Below are 14,055 nucleotides of genomic sequence, written 5' to 3'. Positions count from 1 at the left end.
AAATTAACATTAAGCTTTGTTTTCAAAGGGACATTCCTGCGTTTGCTGGCTGCATTTTTTAAAAGATGTTATCAACTAACATAAGACTTTTTAACGATTGTAATTACATACCAAATATATTTTTCTGTTGATTGGCCTATTTATCGTTCCAACTAGTGCATCACTACTGGTATATCAAAGGCCGTGTTATGCGGTACCCTGAATGTGGGATGGTGCATATAAAATATCCCTTGCTACTAATGGAAAAATGTAGCGGGTTTCCTCTCTAAGATTATACGTCAAAATTACAAATGTTTGACACCCAATAGCCAATGGTTAATAAATCAGTGTGCTCCGGTGGTGTCATTAAAAACCCACTTTAACTTTCATTTTCTTAGACATAATTTCTGTTGGTTTCTAAACCAACCGAACATCAATTAATACGGTATTATAGAATTTATTAAAGCAAGACACCCTGTTTTAAACACTAATGGATATATATATATATATATATATATATATATATATATATATATATATATATATAACCTAGTTTACTAAATTTAATTCTTAAGACTAAGGAAACAAGGAAGTGAATTTTTGTTTTTTGACTGATGAATATTAATTAGGCGGAAAAGCATACGTAATGTCATTAATTTTGTTTAAAATCTGTATAAATATAAGCATTTTCTGTACATATTGGGTATTTCATCACACGTAAGACTTAGGTAAGAACCCGCTTCTTGTTCTATATTTATATGAATATTTAAGGTAATCTTATTCTTCGTATTATTAAAGGGCAATATTGTAAAATATTAATACCGACTTTAATGACAAAAACTTAGACAAGCCTTTCGCTGTCCAAAAATAAATAATGTTATGAGTTTTTATGTTGATATTTAATAGCAAACTTCATTAAAGGGACATTCCTGAGTTTGCTGCAATTTTTAAGATGTTATCGACTAACAGACTTTTTAACGATTGTAATTACATATCAAACATATCTTTCTGCATAAAATATTAGTGGCTGTATATTAAACGTGTTTTTGATCGTTCTAATATTTGTACTAGGTTACATTTCATTTTATTTCCTAAAATAAAAAAAATTTGTACGTACGAAATTATTTCAAGACAAAATCCAGCTTCTTACAAATATTAAGACGACCAGAAACGCATTGAATATACAGACACTGCTATTCTAAACAAGAAAATATATTTAACATGTAAGTTTAATCGTAGAAATATTTTATTAGTCGAAAACATCTTACAATGCAACAAACTCAGGAATGTCCCTTTAAAGGGACATTCCTGAGTTTGCTTCAAAGGGACATTCCTGAGTTTGTTGCATTGTAAGATGTTTTCGACTAATAAAATATTTCTACGATTAAACTTACATGTTAAATATATTTTCTTGTTTAGAATATTAGTGGCTGTATATTAAACGTGTTTCTGGTTGTTATAATATTTGCACTAGGTGAATTTTCATTTTATTTCCTAGAAAATATATTTAATATGTAAGTTTAATCGTAGAAATATATTATTAGTCAGAAACATCTTACAATCAAACTCAGGAATGTCCCTTTAATAAATGTCGTTTGGTGGTGAAAGGCGCTCTCAAATTCAGCGTAAGATATGCAATGAAAAACAGGCCTATAAACTATAGATCGTCGCGTGTTGTTCAGAACCCGCAGTGATCCCTGGTAAATGTTTACTATACAAATTTGATCACATATATAGGAGTGAATCCATTCTTTTTTTAGTGTTTTTTTTTTCCTTTTTGTTTTGCAATCTAACGAATTTTCTTGTCACAAGTATAGTAAAAATGTTTGTAATTCATATTTCTATAAAAAGTAATTTCAAAAAGGACCATGTAACATATGTTCCGCCCCCCCCCCCCCCCCCCCCCCGCTCTCATTGTCATAAACGGCCACCTGTAATCAGCGGTCATTTCATGTAGATGCACTCGTAATAAGTGGTTACCTGTCTAACGCGGCCAGCGGCCACTTAAATTGCCTCCCAAAATAACTGTATTAAGCGGCCACAGTAAATGTTTACTATTATATAAAATGGATATGTTTAACAACAGTGGTAAGGTGCAGCAAATAAGCGTTCTTCACACCTTCAGGAATACTAGACAGACGGACAGACAGAGTACATAAGCCATTCAGTAGGGAATTATGAGAGACGATATATACAATAAACAAATATTCACATTTATAATAAATTTAAAAACCAAAGATATTAATAGTAATATATATGCATATGAGTATGTCCTCGTAATATTAAAATAAGCTTTTGACAATAAACGAAACATACAAATTAATCAAAAATATAAAAAGTCTCTACGTCTCTGTAGAGTTCAAAAGCAGGTTTTGGCTGTTATAAAAGCAAGTTTTGGTTCAGACAGTAAAAAACTTATCATATTAAAATCAGATAAAGACATAAAATATTTAAAGGCAACTGGAGTGTGTTGATACAGAATAAAACAGAGGTTTTCGTAAAGGGGGCAGTATGTAGAAACATGCAATTCATCCTCCACACACTGGTTAGGACATACAAGACATAGACGTTCGTGAGCAGGTTAATTTCCATATCTACCCGTCTCTAGTCGTATTGGTGCTACACCACATCGAAACTTGGCTAGAGAGCTTCTGTAGTGGCCGGGCATTAACATTTCAACGTATCTTTCAACGTCAAACCAACTCTTAAATATACGATCGTCAAGTCCTCAGTTTTCCAGTATTGTGATATATAAATTCCCTTCACGAATCCATGAGTTTAAAGGCATCATTGATTATATATTGAGGTAGCGGAATATCAATGTCACAAAACTGTCCAATATGTTGCTGTAAACAGAATTGGTGCACATTAAAATTCGAAATTTTATACTTTTCAGATTGGAGTTTTTCTGTCCATATGAAAATACGTTTATTAAGTCTATTAATATCCATATTCACAAGTCTACTCCACTAGCGTAGTACCGTTTTCCACTGGAATACTTTCATGGGAGTCCACCCCATATCTCCATTCACAGCAGCATTGGGACTGCATTTCCCAATTCCCAGACGGTTCTGGACGTTGTTGATAACCGAGTACTCATTGGTACCCCATACACCAGCACCATACGTAATAATAGGCAACACACTGTAGTAATACAAATTACTAAAAACAGTATAAGACATTCCGCCCATAGGCTTGGTTTTAGCTATAAGTAGTCCTAATGCTCAACTAGCAGAGTGAGCAACAGTTTTAGCAGTTATATTAAAGAAAGTTTCGTCAAGCTTGATTATAAATTGACAGATAAACAACAATTATTGCATCTAGCCTATGGTTTTAGGAGCCAAAGAGGGCACTGGTGCTATCAAAATTCAGATTTAAATAAATGGGCCATGTAAACACATGATGGTCACCAATATGGTGGTCCAAATTGAGAAAATGACAATAACTTTCTTATTATTCGGTACTAAAATGTAATTCTTGCACCTAACCCATGGTTCTAGGGGTCATGAAATACGATGAAAATAGTTAAGTTTTTCTATACAAGTTAATTTTCATTAATTCAAGATGCCAACCAATACAGGCAATGTACCTAAGGAGATGGAACTGTTAAAAATAAAGTGCCACTGTATATTTGTAAAATGATTAACACAGTCATTAAAAAAAAACTTGTGGGTTTAAGATAATCAATTAATAATAATAAAATAATTTGACAGATGTAAAGAAGAAGTTTGTTTTGTTTAACGACACCACTAGAGCACATTGATTAATTAATCATCTGCTATTGGATGTCAAACATTTGGTAATTCTGACTCGTAGTCATCAGAGGAAACCCGCTACATTTTTCTTAATGCAAAATACCGGGGGGGGGGGGGGGGGGAGAGAGTTCGAAATACCAGGAGGCATATGCATCCCCCAACAATTTCCCTTGGATCCGCGGCTGTGATTAAATGTTTGTTGCGTGCCTATAATACAACAATGGCTTTAGGCCAGGTGGAAAACAAATTACTTTGAGTTGTCTAGACTACTTATATATGGAATTATTAATATTATTTTTATTTATTTCTGACATTCCAGATTCCGAGACTCACTTCCAACAAAATGTCTGGGATGTTCATTCTCTGTTTGTGCGCATGTGCGGTTATGACGTCAGCGACCATGTATCCAAGTTACAATTATTATCCGCAACCTGGTAAGTATGACCAACTTGATGTAAATCTAAATCTAAATGGCACATTCCAACCAGAGAATGGGTCTTTCGATGGGGTTCGAACCTGCGATCAAAACACCTCGGGCGAGCGCTACACTGAGATAGTTCTGTCCTGGTCAATCGGTTAAGTGTTTGCCTGAGGTGCTTGCATCGCAGAATCGAACCACCTCGGTGGATACATTCAACTGATTGGGGGTTTTCTCGTTCCGACCAGTGCACCACAACTGGTCAAAGGTCGTGGTATGTGCTTTCCTGTCTGTGGGAATCTGTATGTAAAAGATCCCTTGCTGCGCTACGAAAACTGTAGGTAGTACTAAACCAAATAACTTCCGGCTGGGTCAAAGTTCGAGGTGCACCGAACTTTTGATATAGAAGCGAACACCACAAATCCCCTGATTGGTGATAAATGTGTGTTTTGGTGGTAAAAAAAATAGTTTCATCTGGGCAAAAAATGTATGTAATTTTATTTCATCTAGTACCACTGTGTCAAGTAGCTTTTTTCTTGAAACATGTATGGGGTACCTGTAAAAATATGTACTGGAATTTTGTGTCGAACTAGAGTAGTCATAGACGCTACCAGTTATCTCAGAAATGAGCAGCTTGACCTCCATTTTTTAAAATTCACTTTAAGGGTGAGGCGTGGTAGTATTTATATCCGTGGCGTTTATGTCGATTGATACGCTGCAGGTAGGAGTTTTAGCCGCATATGTTACTATTGTCGTCTATGGGATTTGATGTGGTAGTACATGTATACACCCTGTAGCGGGATTCCTCTGCAGACTACGTGTATACACCCTGTAGCGGGTTTCCTCTGCAGACTACGTGTATACACCCTGTAGCGGGTTTCCTCTGCAGACTACGAGCATACACCCTGTAGAGGGTTTCCTCTGCAGACTACGTGCATACACCCTGTAGCGGGTTTCCTCTGCAGACTACGTGCATACACCCTGTAGCGGGTTTCCTCTGCAGACTACGAGCATACACCCTGTAGAGGGTTTCCTCTGCAGACTACGTGCATACACCCTGTAGCGGGTTTCCTCTGCAGACTACGTGCATACACCCTGTAGCGGGTTTCCTCTGCAGACTACGAGCATACACCCTGTAGAGGGTTTCCTCTGCAGACTACGTGCATACACCCTGTAGCGGGTTTCCTCTGCAGACTACGTGTATACACCCTGTAGCGGGTTTCCTCTGCAGACTACGTGTATACACCCTGTAGCGGGTTTCCTCTGCAGACTATATGTATACACCCTGTAGAGGACTACATGTATACACCCTGTAGCGGGTTTCCTCTGCAGACTATATGTATACACCCTGTAGAGGACTACATGTATACACCCTGTAGCGGGTTTCCTCTGCAGACTACATGGATACACCCTGTAGCGGGTTTCCTCTGCAGACTACATGTATACACACTGTAGAGGGTTTCCTCTGCAGACTACATGCATACACCATGTAGAAGGTTTCCTCTGCAGACTACATGCATACACCCTGTAGCGGGTTTCCTCTGCAGACTACGTGTCAAAATTATCAAATGTTTGGTATCCAATAGCCGACGATTAATTAATCAATGTGATCTAGTGGTGTCGTTAAACAAAACAAACTTTAACTTTAGATTGTTAATGAAAGTTATATTCACCAGGCACGGATTCCTGAGAGGTCCCAAGAGATCCGGACCCTCCTCCATTTTTGGTCAAACAATGTACATTACATAATACACAAAAAAGCAAGCTAATCCACAGGGCCGTAGCTAAAAACATTTACTGGTTAATAACCGTTATTGATATTGAAAGTAAAGTTTGTTTTATTTAACGACGCCACAAGAGCACATTGACTTTTTATCTTATCATCGGCTATTGGGACGTCAAACATATGGTCATTCTGACATTGTTTTGTTTTAGAGGAAACCCGCTGTCGCCACATAGGCTACTCTTTTATGACAGGCAGCAAGGGATCTTTTATTTGCGCTTCCCACAGGCAGGATAGCACAAACCATGGCCCTTGTTTACACCTACCAATTGAGCCTTGCGAAGCACTCACTCGGGGTTTGGAGTTGGTATCTGGATTAAAAATCCCATGCCTCGACTGGGATCTGAACCCAGTACCAACCAGCTTGTAGACCAATGGCCTAACCACGACGCCACGGAGGCCGGTATTGTTGATATTGACGTTTTCAGTATGTAACCTCCCTGAAATGGCTGCAAAGTGGCCTATAGATTTCAAAATTTCCTGGGGGGGTGGGGGGTGGAGGGAGGGGCATGTACCCATGAACCCCTAGTGTCTTGCGCATTCCGTACTCGTTCTTTCCAAGAATCCATCTGCACCTACCGTTACATCCCTGAAAAAATATATAATCCCAGCTACAGCCTTGATCCCTTCCACCTTTCAGGCATTTAAAAAAAAAATCCTGGATCCGCGCCTGTTCTCGACTGAAATTAAAGATCGCTAGTGTACCGCACAACACCCGTTTGTCGATCTACTTAATTACACACCAAAATTGCAATATAACAAGTGGAATAACATAACCGTATGCATAAAATTCGATCCGTTAGCCTAAACAATTTATAATCGAGTATCTGAAGTTCTTATTGCCATATACTAGTAACCATTTTGTTTTGTCATTGTAGAATACTCAATATGGTCCGGAATCAAGGGAATCCCTATGACTGGCTATCAACGTAAGTACCAATCCGCTTGTGGAAACAATTGATCTCGCCTATGACGAGCTAACCACGTCCCCGTCGAAATATTATTGGTCGAGAGTGGCTGTCAATCACGCCGTACCTGATTCGTGCATTTTAGTTTAATTTGGGCAACAAAATCAGCCTGCCTCTCCTACAAAAATGGGAGCCCGTACTCCTATGAACGTTGTGAGAGTTTGATGAATTAGATCCCAGAACTGGATATGTTCGTTGTTTGGGGAAATGAGAATACACTGTTTCGCATAGTTTCTCTTTCTTCTTAAAGGGACATTCCTGAGTTTACTGCATTGTAAGATATTTCTGTGATTAAACTTACATATTAAATATATTTTCTTGTTTAGAATATCAGTGTCTGTATATTCAATGTGTTTCTGGTCGTCTTAATATTTGTAAGAAGCCCAAACTGGATTTTGTCTTCAAATAATTTCGTACGTACGACAAAAACAAATATTAGAACCACCAGAAACACGTTTAATATACAGCCACTAATATTTTATGCAGAAAAATATATGTAATTACAATTGTTAAAGAGTCTCTGTTAGTCGATAACATCTTAAAATTGCAGCAAACTCAGGAATGTCCCTTTGATGCATTTTGCCCCAGCGCGTGCTGTAACCTCACCGTGGTGCAGGGGTTAACATTCTCTTTGAGAATGGCCAATACAGCACAACTCCCCTTTTGGGGCATCTTGTTGGCGGTGATGTACAACCCGTGAAAATGGATGATGGGATCCTGGTGACTGAGTTGGGGCATACCTGCGGGTATGACTTCTGGCAATACATCACTTTGGCCCGGAGTTCATATAGACGGGTGGTCAGGGAGGCCCGACCTGATCAATCGGCTGGTCATGCCAAGCTTGATAGCACGCAACCTTTGTTTTGTTTATAGTAGTCAAGAACAAACATTGTTTTAATTACTTTTTGTATTTGTTGCTCTTGGGGCGGTGGCTAGGGTCAATCGGGTGATTAATTTTTTCTTGCCTGAGTATATCAACCATATATTCCTGTCTGGTGGTTATCCGCACCATCATGTCCCCTTGTTGGACTCCGTGGTGGGTGGGGGCATGGTTCATGAAACATTTGAACTCTAATATGGCTACAAACCATTCTCAACCTGTTGATGGGACCCTGAAAAGGGTCCATACCGAAGTTCCGGATTCTTTATCATCAGATGAAGAATCCAAGAACAATAGTTTTAATAAGAAGTCCAGAGTTACATCTTCTGAATCCTGGCCGAGGTTCTTGGTTATCAGTTCAACTATTGACGGAGCCTTGAGCAAGCTTTTACCGCTTGCTGTTCAAAAGGGACTTGTCGGCTTGGCTGGCGAGTCCAATACTGTTAAAAAATTAAGAAATGGAACTTTGCTTGTTGAAAGCTTGACAGAAAGCCATTCTAAATATTTATTAAAGTCAAGTATTTTAAGTAATGTGCCTATCACAGTGACAGCTCATGCCTCCCTTAATTCTTCTAAGGGAGTGATTAGATCTCGTGATTTGCAGGGAGTTGATGATGATGAGATCATTGAGAATTTATCATCACAAGGCCTGACATTTCTAAAGAGGATAATAGTTCGTAGGAATAATAAGTTGGTTCCTACAAATACCTTTATCTTATCTTTTAACAAGCCAACTCTTCCTCAATCAATGAGGGCTGGGTATATCAGCATCCCTGTTGAACCTTACATTCCAAACCCTTTGCGCTGTTTTAAGTGCCAAAAGTTTGGTCATGGTCAGGCTGCATGTAGAAACCACCTGACATGCGCGCGTTGTGGTCAGCTAGACCATGACAGCAAAACATGTCAAAATGAGATCATGTGCATAAACTGTAAGGGACACCATTTTGCATATTCGCGAGAATGTACAAGATGAAAAACAGAAAGGAAGGTTCAGCAGGTCAAGGTTGAAAAGCGCTTGTCATTCCAGGAGGCCAGGAAATTGGTGGAAACATCCACACCAGTTGTTGCAGCAGGAAAGTCATATCCTGCAGCAGTACGGGTTTCTATGACAAGTGCTGCAACCAATACTGGCACTGTGACGAGACTAAATATAAAAAGCTGTCAGATATTGAGAAAACTGAAAAGCAGGTAGCAAAGGCTGCTCAGAAACAAAAAGAAGCCAATAAAATGACACAAGCATCTTTGGGATCAATAGATCTGTCAAGTAGGTCAACTTCTGGGGCGCCAGACACCAGTAGCCGCCCTCAGTCAAGGAAAGATGCAAAGTCATCCATAAGTAAATGTTCTGGACGTATGAAGAAGATTGAGATGCATGCCATCCCAGTCAGCAACTCCTTTAATGCTTTGGTTCCTGATGATGAAGATGGGATGGATTATATGTCCTTTGATCTTCCACAAGTACAGGTAACATCTTCAAAACACAAGGGAAAGTCCAAATTAACTCCCATACTTCCTCCCAATGACTAATTCAGTCATTCAGTGGAATTGTCGTGGGCTTAGGCCCAATTTTGATGAATTAAGTCTTTTAATTCAAAAACATAGTCTTCAGGAAACTTTCTTGAAGGACACTGATTATATTACCATGAGACGATTTAACCTCTATCATAAGTTTCATGAAACTGAAACTAGAGCTTCTGGGGGTGTTTCCATTCTTGTTAATGAAAACATTCCTCAGAGTATAGTAGCATTAACTACAAATTTACAAGCTGTGGCTCTAAAGGTCACGGCTCATAAAACTATAACTCTGTGTTCAGTTTATATACCTCCTCGAAACCATTTTAATTTTAATTCTAGAGATCTTCAAGATCTCATTAATCAGCTCCCTTCTCCGTTTATTATTATGGGAGATTTTAATGGTCACCACACTTTGTGCGGATGCGATGATGTAAATATTAGAGGTAAACAATTGGAAGACTTAATTCTCAAAAATGACTTACTTTTATTTAATGATAAAAGTCATACATATTTTCATTCTGCCAACGGTTATTTCACTTCTATAGATTTAACCCTTTGTAGTCCTTCACGTTTTCTTGATTTCTCCTGGAAAGTTGGTTCAGACCCTTGTGGTAGTGACCACTTTCCCATTATTTTGGAGAATGATGGACCACCATCACTTGAAAGGGTTCAAAGGTGGAAGTTGGCGAAGGCAAATTGGGGTCAGTTTCAGCATCTGTGCAGCACTCGTCTGCAACAATTTGCCATTACTGATGCTGATGATCCCATGTCTTTGTTCACTTCCATCTTGAAGGATATTGCAGATGAAACTATTCCTAAGACTTCGGCAATACCAAAGCGTTTCAGTAAACCTTGGGTTAATTATACGTGCAAAGATGCATTCAAAGAGCGAAACAGGTTGCTTGAGCGGTTCAAACGTGAACCTACAGCAGACAACCTGGATGCATTTCGTATTGCTAGGGCTAAGGCTCGCAGAGAGATTAGACAGAGTAAGAAAACATCTTGGAGAACTTTTGTCTCCAAGTTGAATTCACAAACATCGGTGAAATTTGTCGTAAAATCAAAGGTAAAGAATCCAGTAATACAGTTCATCATTTGTCTCTCAGTGATACGGATGTCACGTCTCAAAACTTGATTATGGATGCATTGTGTATGGGTCGGCTAGATCCTATACACAATCAGGGACTTAGGCTTTGTCTTAGTCCATTTAGAACATCTCCTGTAGAGAGCTTGTACTTTGATGCACACGAACCTTGTTTGGGTGCTATACATGCGCTACCAAGATCGATTCTTTACCATCACCTCCTACACATAATGCGGTGTTTGACTACAAATATATGAGGTTGTTTGATGCATGGCCAAATGCTATTCGTACATTTGGTCTTCGCATTAAGCGTTTTCTATCGCTTTCCAACATTGATTCATCAGACACTTTGGAAACTCCTTTAATATTTTGTTTTACCACCATGATGTATTACACCACCTAAAATTGTGTTTGATCTTTCGCATCTGAAGAAAGATCGTACAGATGCTGTTGTTTATAAACAGTTTTTCATGGAAATTCAGGACAAGTATCGTGATTACATTCCTGTGTATACAGATGAATCACGGGATGGGAATTATGTGGCTTGTGCTACAGTCTTTCCATCAGACACTATCATTTCCATACGACTGCCTGACTCGGCATCGATCTTTAGTGCTGACGTTTGGGCAGTCATTAAAGCCTTAGAAGAAATCAAAGATTCAATAGCATCCAAGTTTATCATATTTACAGATTCACTTTCGTGACTCCAAGTGTGTCTTTTTATTTATTGCCAATAAAGATGTTGTATTTCGTTGGGTGCCCAGCCATGTTGGCATTAGGGGTAATGAAAAGGCAGAGTCTGCTTTGGATTTGCCTCATGCCGGGGTTGGTGTACCTTATACTGATTTAAAAAATAATATCAACAAATTTATCTTTTCGCCTTGGCAACATGATTGGGACGGTGCGGTTGCGAACAAGCTTCATGCTACCAAGCCAGTCTTGGGAGAGTGGCAGTGCAGGAAGGATGAAATAGTCTTGTGTCGTGCTCGCATCGGTCATACATACTTGACCCATTCATTTATTTTGAAGAAGGGTCCTCCACCTCAGTGTGAGCGTTGTCAGTGTACTCTGACGGTACGCCACATTTTGGTGGAGTGTCCTCATCTCAAAGAGACTCGAAAAGATATATTTGGAGAAACAAATGTGATGCAATCATTTCGATTCCATCCAGAACTTTTATTGCAGTTTTTATGTGATACTGAATTTTACTCTAAAGTTTAATTTTATATATTTGTATTTTTACAGTTCTTTACACTGTGTTTTAATTTAACTGTTGAATTTTTATATTGATGTTGATCATCACATTATTGTTGCATTTACCATAGTTTGACACCCAATAGCCGATGTATTTTTCGTGCTGGGGTGTCGTTAAACATTCATTCATTCATTAATTTAATGCATTTTGGGAATATACGGATATTGGAGGGGAGGAGATACATGCTAGGAAAGGAGTGTTGCAAAGCTATATAATTTGAGTAAATCAATTAAATTGTTGTTTCTTTTCTGATTAGGTGTTATAAGTTGTTCTATTCTTAAAAGTTCACTTTGTATAGAGCTAGTTCTCATTGTGAGCTCTCGAAATGAAATTAAACTGTGAATTATCAGTACATCTATAGCAACATACTGTTGTTAATTACGTTGTTTTGTTCTTACTGCGATTTAAAGGGTCTGTCCCTAGTTTTTAAACACTAAGTCATATTTTCAGTACATCTATAGCAACATACTGTTGTTAATTACGTTGTTTTGTTCTTACTGCGATTTAAAGGGTCTGTCCCTAGTTTTTAAACACTAAGTTATATTTTCCACCTGGACCCTAGTTTCAACCGGTAAAAATGGACACTAAGTATGGTTAATTTACAAACCTGTAACACATTTGGATACAACAGAGTGAAACAAGAATCTGTGACTTTGAAATACCCTTAAAAATAGATAAAATGCGACTCCATCACAGTTACTTCTCAAACGCACGTGCGTTTTTAAAAAATATGAAAAAAATGCATTTTGTGGTATTAGAAACACTTCGGTTGTACGGAAATGGATAATCTAAACAATAAAATATAAGTAATGTTTGATTTTAGTGATCATAAACGGCTCTAATTGTGAAAAATGGGCATAAGTTTTTTTTAAAACTAGGGTCTGTCCCTTTAACCAACAGCAATTTTTAACTTTTGTAGGTTACAGACGATCTATCATAATGTCTCAGCCAAGCTACCACTATGCAACATATGGAGGCTATAGACCAAATGGTGGAATGAAAGGCATTGCACCTATTGGTGGGATGATGCCAGGCAGAGGAGGTTTTGCACCTATTGGTGGGGTAATGGCAGGCAGAGGAGGTTTTGGTGGAATAGTGAAAGGCAGAGGAGGTTTTGGTGGGATGGTGAAAGGCGGTGCACGCATTGGTGGGATGGTGAAAGGCATTGCACCTATTGGTGGTGTAATGGCAGGCAGGGGAGGTTTTGGTGGGATGGTGAAAGGCGGTGCACGCATTGGTGGGATGGTGAAAGGCATTGCCCCTATTGGTGGTGTAATGGCAGGCAGAGGAGGCTTTGGTGGGATGGTGAAAGGCGGTGCACGCATTGGTGGGATGGTGAAAGGCATTGCACCTATTGGTGGTGTAATGGCAGGCAGAGGCTTTGGTGGGATGGTGAAAGGCGGTGCAGGCATTGGTGGGATGGTGAAAGGCATTGCCCCTATTGGTGGTGTAATGGCAGGCAGAGGAGGCTTTGGTGGGATGGTGAAAGGCGGTGCACGCATTGGTGGGATGGTGAAAGGCATTGCACCTATTGGTGGTGTAATGGCAGGCAGAGGAGGCTTTGGTGGGATGGTGAAAGGCGGTGCAGGCATTGGTGGGATGGTGAAAGGCATTGCACCTATTGGTGGTGTAATGGCAGGCAGAGGAGGCTTTGGTGGGATGGTGAAAGGCAGTGCAGCCATTGGTGGGATGGTGAAAGGCATTGCACCTATTGGTGGTGTAATGGCAGGCAGAGGAGGCTTTGGTGGGATGGTGAAAGGCAGTGCAGCCATTGGTGGGATGGTGAAAGGCATTGCACCTATTGGTGGTGTAATGGCAGGCAGAGGAGGCTTTGGTGGGATGGTGAAAGGCAGTGCAGCCTTTGGTGGGATGGTGAAAGGCATTGCACCTATTGGTGGTGTAATGGCAGGCAGAGGAGGCTTTGGTGGGATGGTGAAAGGAAGTGCAGCCATTGGTGGGGTGACTAATTGTGGCGGACCTAGGGTATGCCCATAAAAAGAGTATACACAACCATCTGAAAATTAAAACTCTGGCTTTGAACTACATTAATAAATTCGAAAAATTGCACAATATCATAGAAAACTGTTTTTAACGTAATGAATTGATTTTGTTTTGTTTACTGATATATTTTTTTCTGTTAATGTATCTAATAAAACTTTCTTTTTGAAAAACTTTTCTCTGCTTTTAAATCATATTATTCCATTAATACGTTTTGTGTTCCAAAATTTAGTTACAGTCTTAACCCACTACCGACTGTTCTGCGTACTTGCTTAGGTTGGGGTCGTGGGTGTGGGTCCAGGATTTGTTTTTACAAGGGGAGGTCACTGTTTAAATGGAAGTCACGTTGTATAATAGCGGTGTATGCACTTGAAAACACATTAGAAAAAAATTCGTCATGAGCAGGATAATCGAGTCCCT

General features: G+C 39.3%; 1 protein-coding gene across 1 annotated transcript; it reads left to right on the top strand.

Moving 5' to 3' along the window:
- The first annotated feature begins 680 nt into the window (after positions 1-680).
- LOC121388921 (spidroin-1-like) lies at positions 681-13,808 on the top strand. The gene is made up of 4 exons (XM_041520462.1): positions 681-707; positions 4,054-4,168; positions 6,814-6,864; positions 12,557-13,808. The coding sequence occupies exons 2-4, from the start codon at positions 4,078-4,080 to the stop codon at positions 13,630-13,632; spliced, it is 1,218 nt and encodes a 405-aa protein (XP_041376396.1). The 5' UTR covers positions 681-707; positions 4,054-4,077; the 3' UTR covers positions 13,633-13,808.
- The last annotated feature ends 247 nt before the right edge of the window (positions 13,809-14,055 follow it).

Source organism: Gigantopelta aegis, chromosome 14 (assembly GCF_016097555.1).
Source record: "Gigantopelta aegis isolate Gae_Host chromosome 14, Gae_host_genome, whole genome shotgun sequence".
Lineage (NCBI taxonomy): Eukaryota > Metazoa > Mollusca > Gastropoda > Neomphalida > Peltospiridae > Gigantopelta > Gigantopelta aegis.
This window is presented reverse-complemented; position numbering and strand designations above follow the sequence as displayed.